This window comes from Orbicella franksi, chromosome 12 (genome assembly GCF_964199315.1).
Source record: "Orbicella franksi chromosome 12, jaOrbFran1.1, whole genome shotgun sequence".
Taxonomy (NCBI): domain Eukaryota; kingdom Metazoa; phylum Cnidaria; class Anthozoa; order Scleractinia; family Merulinidae; genus Orbicella; species Orbicella franksi.
The window spans coordinates 12,361,262-12,374,740 of record NC_138156.1 but is presented as its reverse complement, the minus strand read 5'-3'; the positions used below and the strand labels follow the sequence as shown (position 1 = coordinate 12,374,740).

The 13,479-nt window shown below is 39.4% G+C and overlaps 2 protein-coding genes across 2 annotated transcripts in view; both read right to left on the bottom strand.

Moving 5' to 3' along the window:
- The window catches only part of LOC145463977 (uncharacterized), a 52,280-nt gene that overhangs the window by 37,054 nt on the left and 1,747 nt on the right, over positions 1-13,479 (bottom strand). The gene's annotated exons all lie outside the window — the stretch shown is intronic.
- LOC145463986 (meiotic recombination protein SPO11-like) lies at positions 107-9,981 on the bottom strand. The gene is made up of 13 exons (XM_081447783.1): positions 9,429-9,981; positions 8,573-8,661; positions 7,845-7,911; positions 6,602-6,710; positions 5,553-5,568; positions 5,113-5,183; positions 4,871-4,907; positions 3,095-3,204; positions 2,765-2,864; positions 2,055-2,092; positions 1,660-1,736; positions 1,378-1,489; positions 107-443 (listed from the first exon to the last, which is right to left on the bottom strand). The coding sequence occupies exons 1-13, from the start codon at positions 9,620-9,622 to the stop codon at positions 324-326; spliced, it is 1,140 nt and encodes a 379-aa protein (XP_081303909.1). The 5' UTR covers positions 9,623-9,981; the 3' UTR covers positions 107-323.

The following is a 13,479-nucleotide window of genomic DNA, read 5'->3' as shown; positions in this document are numbered from 1 at the left end:
AGGCCAGGCAAGAGGAGGCCTCGTTTTGAGACAGAATCCCCGGTGACCTGAATTGATTAGTCAAGGAAAAAAGCCTTCGTTTTCCTGGCGTTCTTTTCAGACTGATCGGTCAATTAACGGGATTTGATTAGCTGGTGTTTTGACAGAAAAGCTGGACATTTTCTTCTGATTTGTTTTGGTCCCAAATTAATATCAGGTACTACGAGAATTTGCAAAGATACGCCATTATTGAGAGATCGTACACGAAGTGTTTGATTTTACAAGCTTTTTTTGTACAGAACATAAGTTACAAGGGGAGTTTGGCCAGGGAAATGTTTGTCACGTCAGATCCACCTGCCATGTTTGATCTTGACTGGGAGATAAGTGTCTGTAAGAAAGTCAAAGGAGATGGAAGAAAGAACTTGAATTTCTGCCTTGTATCCCAGCAATAACATGGTGTCGATCTGAAAGTACACATGGAATTAATCAATTGACCATTTCCGAGTTACCTTGTGCCTCTGTTTCAAAACGAGTCCGTGCAAAACCTTTCATCTGAAAAAGAGTGATTTGCATGAAAATGAACCTGTAGGAGGAACTCATTTCATATGAATAGTTTCGCACGCAGACTCGTTTTGACACAGAGACGAAAGGCAACTTAGAAATGGCCTAGTAATTGATAGCAACCCCTTTAAACAGAAAAAAATGATACCCAAAGAGAACAAGAAATGTCCCAAATTCATTATCCCTAATTAAGCCGTCCGTCTTCACCTCCCCCCCAGTTCTGAGTACTGAGTTGTGTCATTGAGTTGAGCCACGTTTCTGAACTGAATGCACCGCCGCTAGTATCTTTGCACAACTACTCGCCGAGTGAAATGGAGCAAAAGACAATTTGTAAGCTCGCGAGAGTAATATTGGTTCATGTCGTTGATGATGGATTCATGATTAACTCAGAGAACAGAACAATTCAGGGGCGGATTTGGGGGCGGGTGGCGGGTGGATTGGGTCGATCCCTTTTAGAGAAGCAAAAAATAAAATAGAAGGTAAAAAAGATTGCGAATATCATGGCAGAAATAAAGGCAAACACTTTGGACAGGTACCTCATTGTAATTACAAGTATTTCTAGCTAAAATCTGGAGCTACAGTTTTCCGTTAGGTTCCAGGTTTCAAATTGCAACATTTTGGGGGCATGCTCCATTGATTCTGCAACCCCAAGGAACACCCTCCCCTACTCCGCTTGAAAAATCCTGGATCCGCCCCTGCAATTCTAACGAAGGGTTCGCGCGGATGTTGAACTGAACCGTTGAACAGGTTCGGCGTTTATAGCGCTGGTTCAAGCGTTGCTTTCTCTTACAAATACTCATTAGCCGATCACCACTGATCTAATAAAGTCTTTGGTACCTCTTGTAACCAGGCATCTTGTGATTTAATGTAAGGTCTTTCAAGAAGCTCACGCGCCTTGCATTTGTCTCGATTGGTGAGCGGTATCAGTTTATCGCGTGGAATGGATAGCCTGAAATAAGACAAAAGTTTTTGCATGTTGATTCACGACTACAAGGATCACTAGAAATTCAAATTAGTTCCAGCTGACAACATTGTGATAGGCAGGTGAATATATTGCTGGTTCAACAGGGTATACCCAAAAGCGCAAGAAGATCACTCGAAAGTTTCCTTGATAAATACCTGTTGATGTCACTGGGTAACACGCCAAGCCACTTAATAACAGGAACTGTCAAACTGTGTGCGTCAAACGAGAGAGCCTGTGGGAAAAAGACGGTAAAAGCCTAAGAACAAGGTGTTTCATATCACCTGAGTCCCGAATTGTTTCTGTGGTATAAATCAACTAGAAGTGTTTCACAGGTTCACCTAACAGTTCACCATGCAGTACTCAGAGGTACCGTGATGATAAAGTGTCTTGGCCAAACACATTTACCCCGGCAGGGCTCAACCCGACCCAGACCGTTCGATCTGGAAGTAGGCCAACGCGCCTCCCCGTAGGACAAAGCTAAGCTGAGAAACGTTTATTGGTTCTTGACCCTAAACTACAGTTGTCGGAAAAATTGTTGTCTACGACATACCTTTGAACCAAACTTGTACACACTGAGAATCTCAATACCTGCAAATAATGAAGGAAAAATATATGAATAGTTTATTCAATACAAAATATTCTTTACCTGGTCAACAACTTGTCAACTGCAAATTCTTGCCTCGCAGTGCAAGGAAAATGTGATTTGTGATAATCGGTATTGACATAAATAAATATTTTGCCGACACAGAACAGAGAGCTGGGTGCTAGTGTAGTACGCAATGGCTCATCGTTGGTACGTTTGTAAAAAGAGACGGTTGAGAAACTGGTGACATTCTACAGGTAGCCTTGCCACTAGTACTTTCGCACAAGGTTCATTTTTAGTGTATCTTTCATTCTGTTGTTTATATATCAACCTTAAAACCCCAAAGGTGGGGGCCACTGCATTTGGTCGGGGGAACACGGTCCCTATTTTTCCTAAAAAGAATTTTTTGGGGTTTACGTGTCCAGCTGTGGCGCGTGTAAGATGCTATTCGATGTATCTCTTATCCACTTTAATGTAAGTTTATTGTAACAATTAAAACATATCTTGTGCTTGGCTGACCAACGCGCCTATCCCTCAACCTTTGAGTGTGTTCGGTTGTGTAGTGAAGGCAAAATGGAAAGATAGGTTAATGAACGAATTGAACTGAGATTTGTATTTAGGCGGAGAAATTGAAAGACCCCCGTCAAGGGTAAAGAATGTAAAGCCTTTTAAGTTACCATGAGGGTCAGCATCCACCAGGGCTAAGATGGGTATTTGAAGGGTGCTCCACAGGCTACGGACCATCATACGGGTATTTACATCCGGGAAGCCTTTACCCTGAATGATAACATTGTATGAGCAGTTTACAGTCGACGAAGTACAAAACGGAGTAAGGAGTAGTCTCGTTTGCTACGTGCATTGTACTGCAATGTTGTGAGGTTTAGAAAGAAGGTCACGAAATCAATACCGAGGAGAGCTCAGAATAGTAAGCTACAGAGGGACAGGAGGAACGCAAAAACAACAACAACAACAACAACAACAACAAAAATCTCAATGTATATACTTACGGTGATGACAATACATGGACTTAGCTTCTGTAGTACATTGTCGTCCATAAGTCGCTGGAAGGAAGCCTCTTTTTCAACAACTAACACAAACTTGGCATCTGAATGCATATCTAGTCAACGTTACGGACAAACAACTGTAAACCGCTAACGGAGGCAATAACAATTTTTTGGCTCGTTGTTTACGAGGTGTATTCTACGAGGATACCTAAACTTCGAGGCAGGATCCGAGCCAGTATTCGAGCCAGGTTTCGAGCCAGGATTCGAGCCAGGATTTGAGCTAAGATGCGAGCAGGATTAATTAGGATGAGCTTTTTACGACATATCACGTGACCTGTTTTCCTTGTTTACGTTACCCCTTTCGTCTCGTCACAAGTCGAGCAGTGTAACGCGTAGGAAGTGTTATATTCTGGAGTGCTTTTTGTGCAAGTGTTTTGCCACATACTTTACACATATACTGAAATCTGAAAATATGAACATTTGAACTTATATTCCAGAAAGTTTAATAGCTAGTGCAGGGCTCAAAGAAACCCCCGTCCGCTCGTCTGGGACAAGTACATTTTACTCTCAGGCAAGTAACTTTGCCCCACGGACAAGAGACGGCCGGCAAACCATCCACCGACCAAATGTTTGATAACGATTTGTAAACAAGGAGTAAATTTTAGGCACATGGGTATAATCAAGTTTTTGGACGAAACTTGCCAAAAATAACAAATTATAGCGTTGTGTTGTTGATTGCGTTACGTGCAGTGGTTACCTAGCAAGTGATCAAAATCTGCCCCGATCAAATTTCTTTCCACGACTAAATATATCCGTGTTCGGCACGAAAACGCCCTGTTTATTTCTTAAAATTTCAACATTTTTTGCACTGTGTAAAATCAAACTCGACATCAATGTATCAAAGCTGTAGAAACTATACGCAAAAAGAAACCGTATATATTCCTACAGCAAAAACGATCGAAGCCCTTGCCAGCATTTTTAATGAACAAATCCAACTATTAGAATCCCTGTGGCAAGTCAAGTTTTCTGGTAGAAATACACTTGGGCGCCGCCAAAATGAATATGTGTTAGTATTATTAAAAAGAAATTCACTAGTAAATCTACTAAGTTATCAAAAAACTTTCAGTGTTCCTGGATGTTCACGTAAAATAGATTTTCATTCAAACGAAGATTTTCTCTCGCCTGAAACCATTTTTCATTTACCTAGTAAATAAAAAAATATATATACACTCGCCGGCTTACAAATTCGACACTGTGCCTACGCCCTGTGTCAAAATTGACGTCCATGAGCCGAACTGTTTTTGATTCTACTTGCAAGTCAGTAGCGAACACATTGGCTCTATATTTTGGGTTCTGATCACGTGATCAAAATGGCAGGAAAAACTAAAGGCGCGGAAAGGGTGAATCCTAGCTCGGATCCTAGCTCGGATCCTGGCTCAAATCCTGACTCGGATCCTGGCACGAATCCTGGCTCAGATCCTGGCTCAAATCCTGGCTAGGATCCTGGCTCGAATCCTGGCTCAGATCCTGGCTCAGATCCTGGCTCGGATCCTAGCTCAGATCCTGGCTCAAATCCTGGCTCAGATCCTGTCTCGAATCCTGGCTCGGATCCTGGCTTTATTCTTAGTTTATCTCGTATTCTACTGTAGCTCAATGAACGACTTCTAACGGGGGACATATCTACGTAAAATTTTACTCGAGATTCATACTAAATGTTGCGAGTAGTACTTCCATGTACTCCTGTTTCTGTTGTGTGTTAAAAGTCCTATACAAGGATACCATATATTCCCTGCACGTGAGAGGAAACCATTGTACCCTGCGGAATAACAACTACAACGTTAGCAAAAGGAATCAGATATGGACTGCTGAAAGACATGGATGCATTATCAACCAGTTCAGTTCGCGACTTTTCAATGTTAATAACTCTTCTGTCTGTTTGAAGATTGAACGGAGGCTAAAGGAAAGCTGAAAAAAAAAAAGAACACAAACAAACAAACAAACAAACAAACAAAATTGCAAACCGAGATTTTATCCATGCAGTCCACATAAGTTCCATCGTGTTCTTTGTACCTCAGGTCTCCAGCTATACAACCTGTATGACAGTATTGTACGGCCATAAAATTTAAATTAGTGAAATTTCATTTTTCCATAATCTTATAAGCTGACGGACGGAGTGCTAATCGCTTTTCCTAGCTGTAAACTAAATTTCTTTCCGCCCTTACGTTTGGTGAAAAAAAAAAAAAAAAACCTAAAAAAATAAGATAAGCGCAGTTGAGCACCGAAAAACGTGGTAGATTACATTGAGGCATTCTATTAAAGCCTTTGATATACAGTTGCAAAATATATGCACGGTATTATTACAGTAAATTTCATAAATTAAAACGATCCTTGTCTACAAGGCTAATATCTACGATGATACTAATTTATGGAGATTACAATTGTTGGGACCGGGACGTCTCACCTTTAGAAGCTGCAAGCTGAAATTTCAAGAGTTAAAAAAACAATCAGTAAATATTTGTCTTGGGTTTAACTAATTTTAGCAGACTGAAAAATTACTTTCATATGTAAACGCTTCGCTATTACAGCCGGCTGGGGTTTTTAATCAATCAGAACAAACAGGTCTTTTTTTCGGCCAATCATGTGCAAAATCATGAGCCAATCAAGAACTGGGTTCTTAAAATTCCCGAGTGCCAGCTATGTCAGCTCTGATTGGCTAATTATGTTGCTTCGGCGCGTTGTGATTGGCCAGACGCGATTGCTTTGGTTTCCATTCCATTAAAACCTGTTCAAAATAGTTTGATTTCATTCTGCTTTGCTGTTGTTCTTTTTTTTTTTTTTCATTTTCAAGAGAGACGTTTTAGATCTCTGTAATTACTTTTGTTTTGCTGTACGTTTTACTAAACTACTCCCCGGAAAGCAATCAGATCTTACTATCAGCGCAAGTCCTCATTGGTTCATTGCTCTGTGTTTGTTCGTTGCAGCAAGGTATTACAATTGTTAGCGTTTCGAGTTTGTTTTTTCGACCCTCAGCATGAGTTGAAAAACTCAGTACACATGTAATTGGTTCTCGAACCTTGGTAGGGTTTTCAGTCACGAAGAGTCGTGGACAAGTATTTCTGGACTTCCCTTTTAGGACGAATTTTTAGTTACCACAAGTGTGACTTAAAAGAGCTACGTCACGGTTTGCGCATATTGAAAAGTTTAGGCTCAATTTTTCAAATTTGTCGATTGTAATCCGTGTCAATCTTCTCCATCCTTAGCCATCCTTGTTCCTTTATGGTTTATCATCATCTCTCTGGTGTTTTTCTATCTTATTAAACTGTTATTTTCAGGTTTCCTACCATTTAAAGGTAATTTTGTATGTGGCCAAAATAACTCAAAATACCGTAACTGAGCTCCTTTAAAAAGAAAATATCTGATGATTGAACAACCTACTTCCAAAAAACGATCAGTTAGCACAAAGAAAGCTCCATATAACTGGGGGATAGTTTTCAGTTGTGAAAAACTTACCACATGTAAACAATATCTTGGTACTTTTAGCATGCAGGCAAGATTGTCTACAATAGAATCCACAACACCCTGATTTCCAAAGAACGGCACATCAGAATAATAAATGTCCCTGATAATAAAACGAAAATCAACAAAGAAGATTCAATTAAACAGTAATACTAAATACAGCACAGCAGTACGCGAGAGCATTACAAGTTGAACTCCTTAAGGCTACAGTAAAAGCGATTACAAAATGCTTCTGATCTGGTTTTGCAAGGTTAGGAAACTGTAAAGTATCGAGATCAGGATTTTGGCCAGAGCATCAGACAAAGTGTTTCTGCGCCTCGTTTAAAGCGTGCAATGTGGAGGCCATGTAGTGTAATATCCCTGCAGGCGTTTAGAGAACTAGGTACACATACATGTACTGGCGTGCAACCCGGGGTTTGCAAAGTTAATTAACTTTCTGCGCCTATATATGTAACTCTCAGTTCGCGCGTCGCTCGCATATTGCACAGAAAACGAATAGACCATCGTGAAGTTCCTTGCGATTTGTTTGGAAACCTCTCTGTGATTGTGACTTTCTCGGCAAGCGGGTGTATGAAACAGTTTAGCTAGTGGTCGCTAGTAGATGTGACAGGCACTCAATGGCTGAGTTGAAAAGTAAACGAACTTATATATCCGTAACGCTGAGAGGGTATTTTTGTATTTCGTTTGTATCCGAGTCATAAAAGTGACCTCTTCTTATATCTTCTCTGTCCACCCTTCCTGATTTGATTTAAATTTTTAACAGTTATAACTTATTGCTGCTAATAGGCCATTTGCAGCTGGGGTCACGTGACCAAATTTTTCCTTAGAAATTTTTTATATTATGGGCTATACTTAAAGAATGCCAGAAATGGAAAGAGTACATCCAAAATACCAAAATGGCCGAGTTTGAGGCCCCTGGAATTAAAGAGTAAGTTTATAAGACAGTTTGAATTTTCAGAAAATGTAGAGGATTTGTATGGAAAATGTTGCTGGAGAGCAAGACCTTGCTCTCCAACAACTTTTTCCATACAAATCTTCTCATTTTTTAAAAAGTTCAGATTGTCATAAAATCTCTTTCTTCAATGATGGGGGTTTAATGATGGGGGCCTCAAACTTTTTGATATTTTCGACAAGCTTTTTCAATTTCTGGCTTTCATTAAGTTATAGCCCATAATTTTCTGAAAAATAGGTCACGTGATGGCTTAGCTGCAAAGGGCCTATTAAGAAGTCAACCAACCGTTTTGTTGCGTATGTGTCTTGTTGAAGAAGTCTGTAACAAAATGTTATGATCTGTAATGTAGCAGCTAAAACAAGAAAAAAAAAGTCCAAAATGGGCAAAGTGGTAATGGTTACAATTTTCAGGTATAACATCTTAGAGGAAATTGACAATACCGGAATAACATCTGAGTATAATTTTAAAGGAACAAGGGAACAACGTTTTTAATCTTTATCTCTCAGTTCTCAGCTCATACTGTATCTGTAATAATTTTCTACATTGTCTTGAGAAGCTGAATAGAGGACCATGTGGGATTATTTTCAGTGAGAAGGGCAGAGACAACTGGGCGGGGGTCTTGTATGAAAGATGTGCGGTGCTTGTCCAAAATTCTCAAAAAATATATATATATTGTATGTGGCATTTTTATCCGAGTTACCAATGTACCTTATTTTCTAGAAAAGTGAAATTTGACACTGGTGAGCTAAGAGCCATCTCTCTTAAACATGAAAATGTAATTCGCAGCTTATATATAATTACTTTGAAAATGTAACCTAAAAGGTATCATATTAAATTGGAGCAACTGTGAAAATTTGAAATGGAAAGACGTGTAATGCAAAAAACATGATTACTGATTTAAATCCCTAAAATACATAATAACATTCACATTGCTGCCCCCACCTCTCTGGGACTGACCCTCTCTCCCCTGATGGGAGGACTTCTGAAACACTAGCAATTAACTTTTTTCATACCAAACTTTCCAATTGATGCCATGGAATCAAATCTGTGTTCTGTTTTGTTGATATTATCAATCATTTCAATTCCAACTGCACTGTTGAACCTGTATGGGAGAAAACAACAGCTCAAAACAACAAAAAAATACACTTTCTGCTGTTAAAACACAACACACTACTCTATGTGTGGGACAGCTGTACTTGGAATTATATCTGAAAATTGTTAAGCAAATAGAGCTTTAATAATTATTGTTCCTTTGTGTAAGAGAGCCAGACGTCAGAGTAATAGTACTTATACACATTATGTTGAAACATGTCAATCTGTTAAATAAAGTTGTTTGAGTTTTGTTGTGTACAGTTTGTTACAGCTGTTCAAATGTTTGGCAAAAACACTATAGATAAATTTCTTAACTGATTGAGATCTGCAGTAGACTTGGTACATATGTAAGCCACACTATGGTTTTGCTTATGATAGTATATATCAAAAAACAATTTTATACCCTGAACTCAAGGAGATTATCAGCTGACAAGAGATCAGTTGATAATCATCTATCAAAAACGATAGAAACTGCTATCAAGTTCTCTTTCATATAAAATTCTTTTATTGATAGTTCATAATATCGTCAAGCCATAGGAGATCCATAGTGCACTAAAACTTGTGCATGCTCCTTTTACAATTAGGGCCATCTAATGATCAATGATGGTTGCCAGTGTGTAGCCAATCAGATTGTAAGTTTGTCACTATTCAGTCACTGCGTCATCATGACAATGAAAATGATTCTTTTCTCGTCCTGATACCATAGGCTGCTGACAAGAATCAAAACATTTATAGCTAACTCTTCTGTTAACATGACTGTTTCCTAATTAACCAAACCTTGTGTTTTTCCAAGAATTTCTGGAGTTGTATTTTATAGATGGTGGCTTTTCTTGTGAGAGATCCTGAACAATTGTCAGAATAACATCCTCCAGTTTAGTGATAACTTCATCTCTGTGAAGTAAATAGGCACAAACATAAAGTCTGTGTCGGGCCAAGTGTTCCATACTGCTGGAGGTTATCCAGGTTTCCATACAATTAGGCAACTCCCCCTGGATGGGAATTCTAGTCCATCACAGGGTTAACCCCCCCCCCCCTCCCCCTTGCACGAAATGTGCTGCTTCTCATTTATACACCTGGGCAGAGAGAAGCATTGTGAGAATAAAGTGTCTTGCCTAAGAACACAATGCAGTGACCCAGGCCAGGGCTCGAACCTGCACTGCTCAATCTGGAGTGGAGCATGCTAAACATAAGGCAACACACCTCCCACAATGTAAATAGGGCCCAGCTTTTCAGTATTATTGAATGATTTATCTACATTGTCCTATTTTAACTCCAGGATATACTTTCTTATTTAGATTATCAATAGTTTGAGGATCTTTGAGTGGTACATTCCTGGCACATCTTTCCATGTAGTACCACCACATTTCATAATGCTACATGTGTAGTCAGAAAAAAAAAACATGGATTAAAGTATGATTGGTATGACTCATTGATCTCTGCATTACTGTTAATTTAATGTTGGATTGATCATGTTGGGTGTAAATATGTGTAAACTGAATTTGTCTCAGAAACTTTACAGGTCAGTGGCACAGTGGAAGTACTGGGTTTCTTTGAAGATGCTCTTCTCTTAATTACAAACTATGTTCCATTTCTTAAATAAAAACAAGGTGAATGGTGAAACTAAGGAAACTGACTGTGGTAAAGGAAACACAAATAAATTCATTGTGATTTCCCTGACCAGAAAACAGTTTCACTGACCCTTATAAACTTGTCCAAGGAAATGATGGCAATTTACTCTTTATTTTTGCTTTAATGTCTTTTGAATTAACAGTTGTCACCACTTTTCCAAGTTCCCTGATCTTGATGAAAATTTCCCTAAATTTTTACTCTTCTGTGGCCAATATCAAATGTTTTGAATAACTCTGAGGTCATTGCGCATTTAACACAGATTCACAGCCAAAATGCACCCAAGTATTTTGCGGCTAGGTATGTTGAAGTTTGGGAAAGAAAAAGTGTCCAACAGGCATTTAACATAAAATAAAAGATGTGAATAAGCTTAATGTCTAGGTATCTTAAGTTTAAAAGAAAGTCGGCGGAACGTAAGCTTATCTGAACCTAAAGTAGAAACGCTTTTCTGGTTCTGTCTGGAGCAATAAGTATTATAAGGGTACTCAAGAGACTACTCAACACATGCTTTAAGAATATCTGAGAAAATAGTTTTTCTGAATCAAATTTCTGATGTCAAATTGAATAACCTTTAGCCTAACTTGAGCTTACAAATTCACTTTTGAAAGACGATCAACTTACAGTATTTTAAGAGAAGCATTTTCTACATGTAACTGCTCACCTGGATAAAATCTTTGGTTTCACAATATTTTTCGCGTGAGACTCTTCATCATTCAGTTGGAATCCCTCAATTCTGTACAAAGACTGTAGTTGTATTTTGAGTTCATTGATGCGACGCCAAAACTCTGAGTTCAAGTTAGCCGCCATCTTGAGAACTGTAATATCCCATCATACAATGCAAACGAAATTGTGGTTTCTAGGTCACCCCGGTCATCCCGCGAATAGACAAGAAATATGACCTACGTAGATACGCAAACTTTAGCGGGAGTTTTGTGCCCTGTAAATGGGATGCGCAAAAGTAAAGCAACTTTTCAAAAAGCAACCCTTTATTCGAATAAGCGCGAAAGGTACAGTAGAAACTAGTAAAAAAAAGCGACTTTCGCGTGAATTTCAGAAAGTTTTTACCTGATTTGACTCATCCTCCAGTAGCAAGCTTTGTGCATTTTTCGTTAAAATATCCTTATGGAGTGAGAGCCTTATTTACTTAGCAGAAAAACGCCCGAGTGGCTTCAACGACTCGAGAACAGTAACTTCCAATCTGTGCGCTTTGTTTTGGCGCATCCCCTAAACGAACCAAAAGCCGCACGCGCTCTCTAACTTTGCCAAACCAGCCATATGGCCTATTTCTAGTTCGTTTGTCGTTTTGTTCTGGTTTAGGCTAAATAATTTTGCTGTCATACGAACATCCTTCCATCTAAAATGCAATGTGCCGTATTTCTTCAATTTAACGCTCCTATCCATATTTCAAACTTGGCCTGACTGTTATATGCATGGACTCCGGAAGTTCGAGCTCACTGTTTATTGAGCAAGGGTTTTCATTTAATATTTTTGCAGTCGAAGAAATCACCATTAAGATCCGGTAATACGGGCAACATTTTTCTTCAACTTGTCTCGCAACATTGTTGCATTGCAAGTTGAAACTTTCTGTTGCGCGACCAACTAGTCTCGCAGCAAAATACAGTGCTGCAAGTCTGCGGAATTCTACATGTATAATTGGTCATCGTGTGTAAATTAACTGATGGCGCCTTCTTTCATATAATTTAGCGTTTCGACGAACTTCCACTTCGACTTCTAGCCGTCATTTTCTTCTTAATTTTCCGTGCCAGCGAAGTTCTCAGTACGAAGCTCAGTGTCGTTTCAGATAGCTAGGCGAAAAGTTGTATTTTTGCGACAGTTCTTCCAACCCTTTTGCCTTTTTTGCTGCTTGTTTTAAAGGGACAAACGAGGTGCCCCAAAGACTGTGATAGTCCTCGAGACCTTTGTACAGGCCAAATTGATGACTTTCTGAGTGTTACTGGTCTACTTCGAATTAAGGCCCGTCTTCACCGTCCGCCATGTTTTTTGTTTTGTTTTTTTCCGAGTTGCCGCGCTTCGTGACAGCCAATCGCAAGCGTTGAATTCAAAATTGTCGGGAGACAAGTTGTAGCTTCAGTGGTAATACGAGCAGCAAAACTAAAATTTGTTGCAGAAAGTAGAACTCGAGTCTACTTTGCGCAACATGTTGCCTCAACTTGCAACACTGTATTTTGCTGCGAGGCAAGTTGGTAACAAACGTGGTAATACGTGCAGAAACGTGTTTCAACTTGCAATGCAACAATGTTGCGAGACAAGTTGAAGAAAAATGTTGCCCGTATTACTAGACCTTTACACCTAATTACTATCTTGCCGCTCGTCTCCCATGAATGGCTCAGGGGTTTAAGGCTTCCATATTCACAACTCTATCCCAGAGACTCGACGTTAAATTGACCTTTTTCAGGATCCGCCGTTTTAAGGAGAGTTCATTTTTATAACCTGGTGGGGCTGGGGTGGGGAAGGTTTGGTGGGATTTCAGAGAAAGGGCCTGTAATATGTAATGATTCCCCCACCCCCTTTATCAGAAATGTTTACCCTGGCTTCCCTCCTTGTAGGCTAAGTTTTCTCGGAAAAACATTAAAATGAAATTTAATAATATCAGATAAAATTGCAGTTTTAAGTATAATAACAGTAATAATAATAATAGTAGTTTTCATGAAATTGCTCGCGCAGTTTCTCTCTGAATTGTACTCCACTCGGTCCAATTACTATTACCGAGCGATTAATGGCCCGCCTAGATTAGCACTTGCTATCTGCGGGCCAAATAACATGTCATTTTAAAATGAAGGAAAATAAAGATTAATGTTGATTGTCGTTGTTGGCTCAGTAATTCGAGGGCATAACTCTCCCGTAACGTCCATGGACCGATACCGGCCCTCGAACGTTAAGTCTTTACTGGAAAATCTTAAACCTCGGCCTTGCCGTAGATGGGGGTTTGCGGCCCGGTTCCCAAAATCCTCACGGCAAGGTCTTGATTTGAGATTTTCCCGTGAAGACCCCGTAAAGACTAGTCTTAGACTTTATACCTCATAGATCATAATCACTTGCTCTAGTCTTTAAATTGGCATTAAACTGGTATTAGCAAACACCTCTAATTTCGTCAAAAACACTCCGCTGCGCTTCGTATTTTCAACTCTCTTCTCAGTGTTTTGATATCCCGATGAAGCACTGTTTCTCGTGTTGGATATAT

What these genes read in the sequence shown, in the direction of transcription:
- LOC145463986 (XM_081447783.1), bottom strand. Translation starts at nt 9,622, where the DNA reads ATGGAAACCTGGATAACCTCCAGCAGTATGGAACACTTGGCCCGACAC. An exon ending in GGCATCAATTGGAAAGTTTG is followed by an intron (nt 7,912 to 8,572) that starts GTATGAAAAAAG and finishes TTCTTGTTTTAG; the next exon opens with CTGCTACATTACAGATCATA. An exon ending in ACTGCATGGATAAAATCTCG is followed by an intron (nt 4,908 to 5,112) that starts GTTTGCAATTTT and finishes GTTATTCCGCAG; the next exon opens with GGTACAATGGTTTCCTCTCA.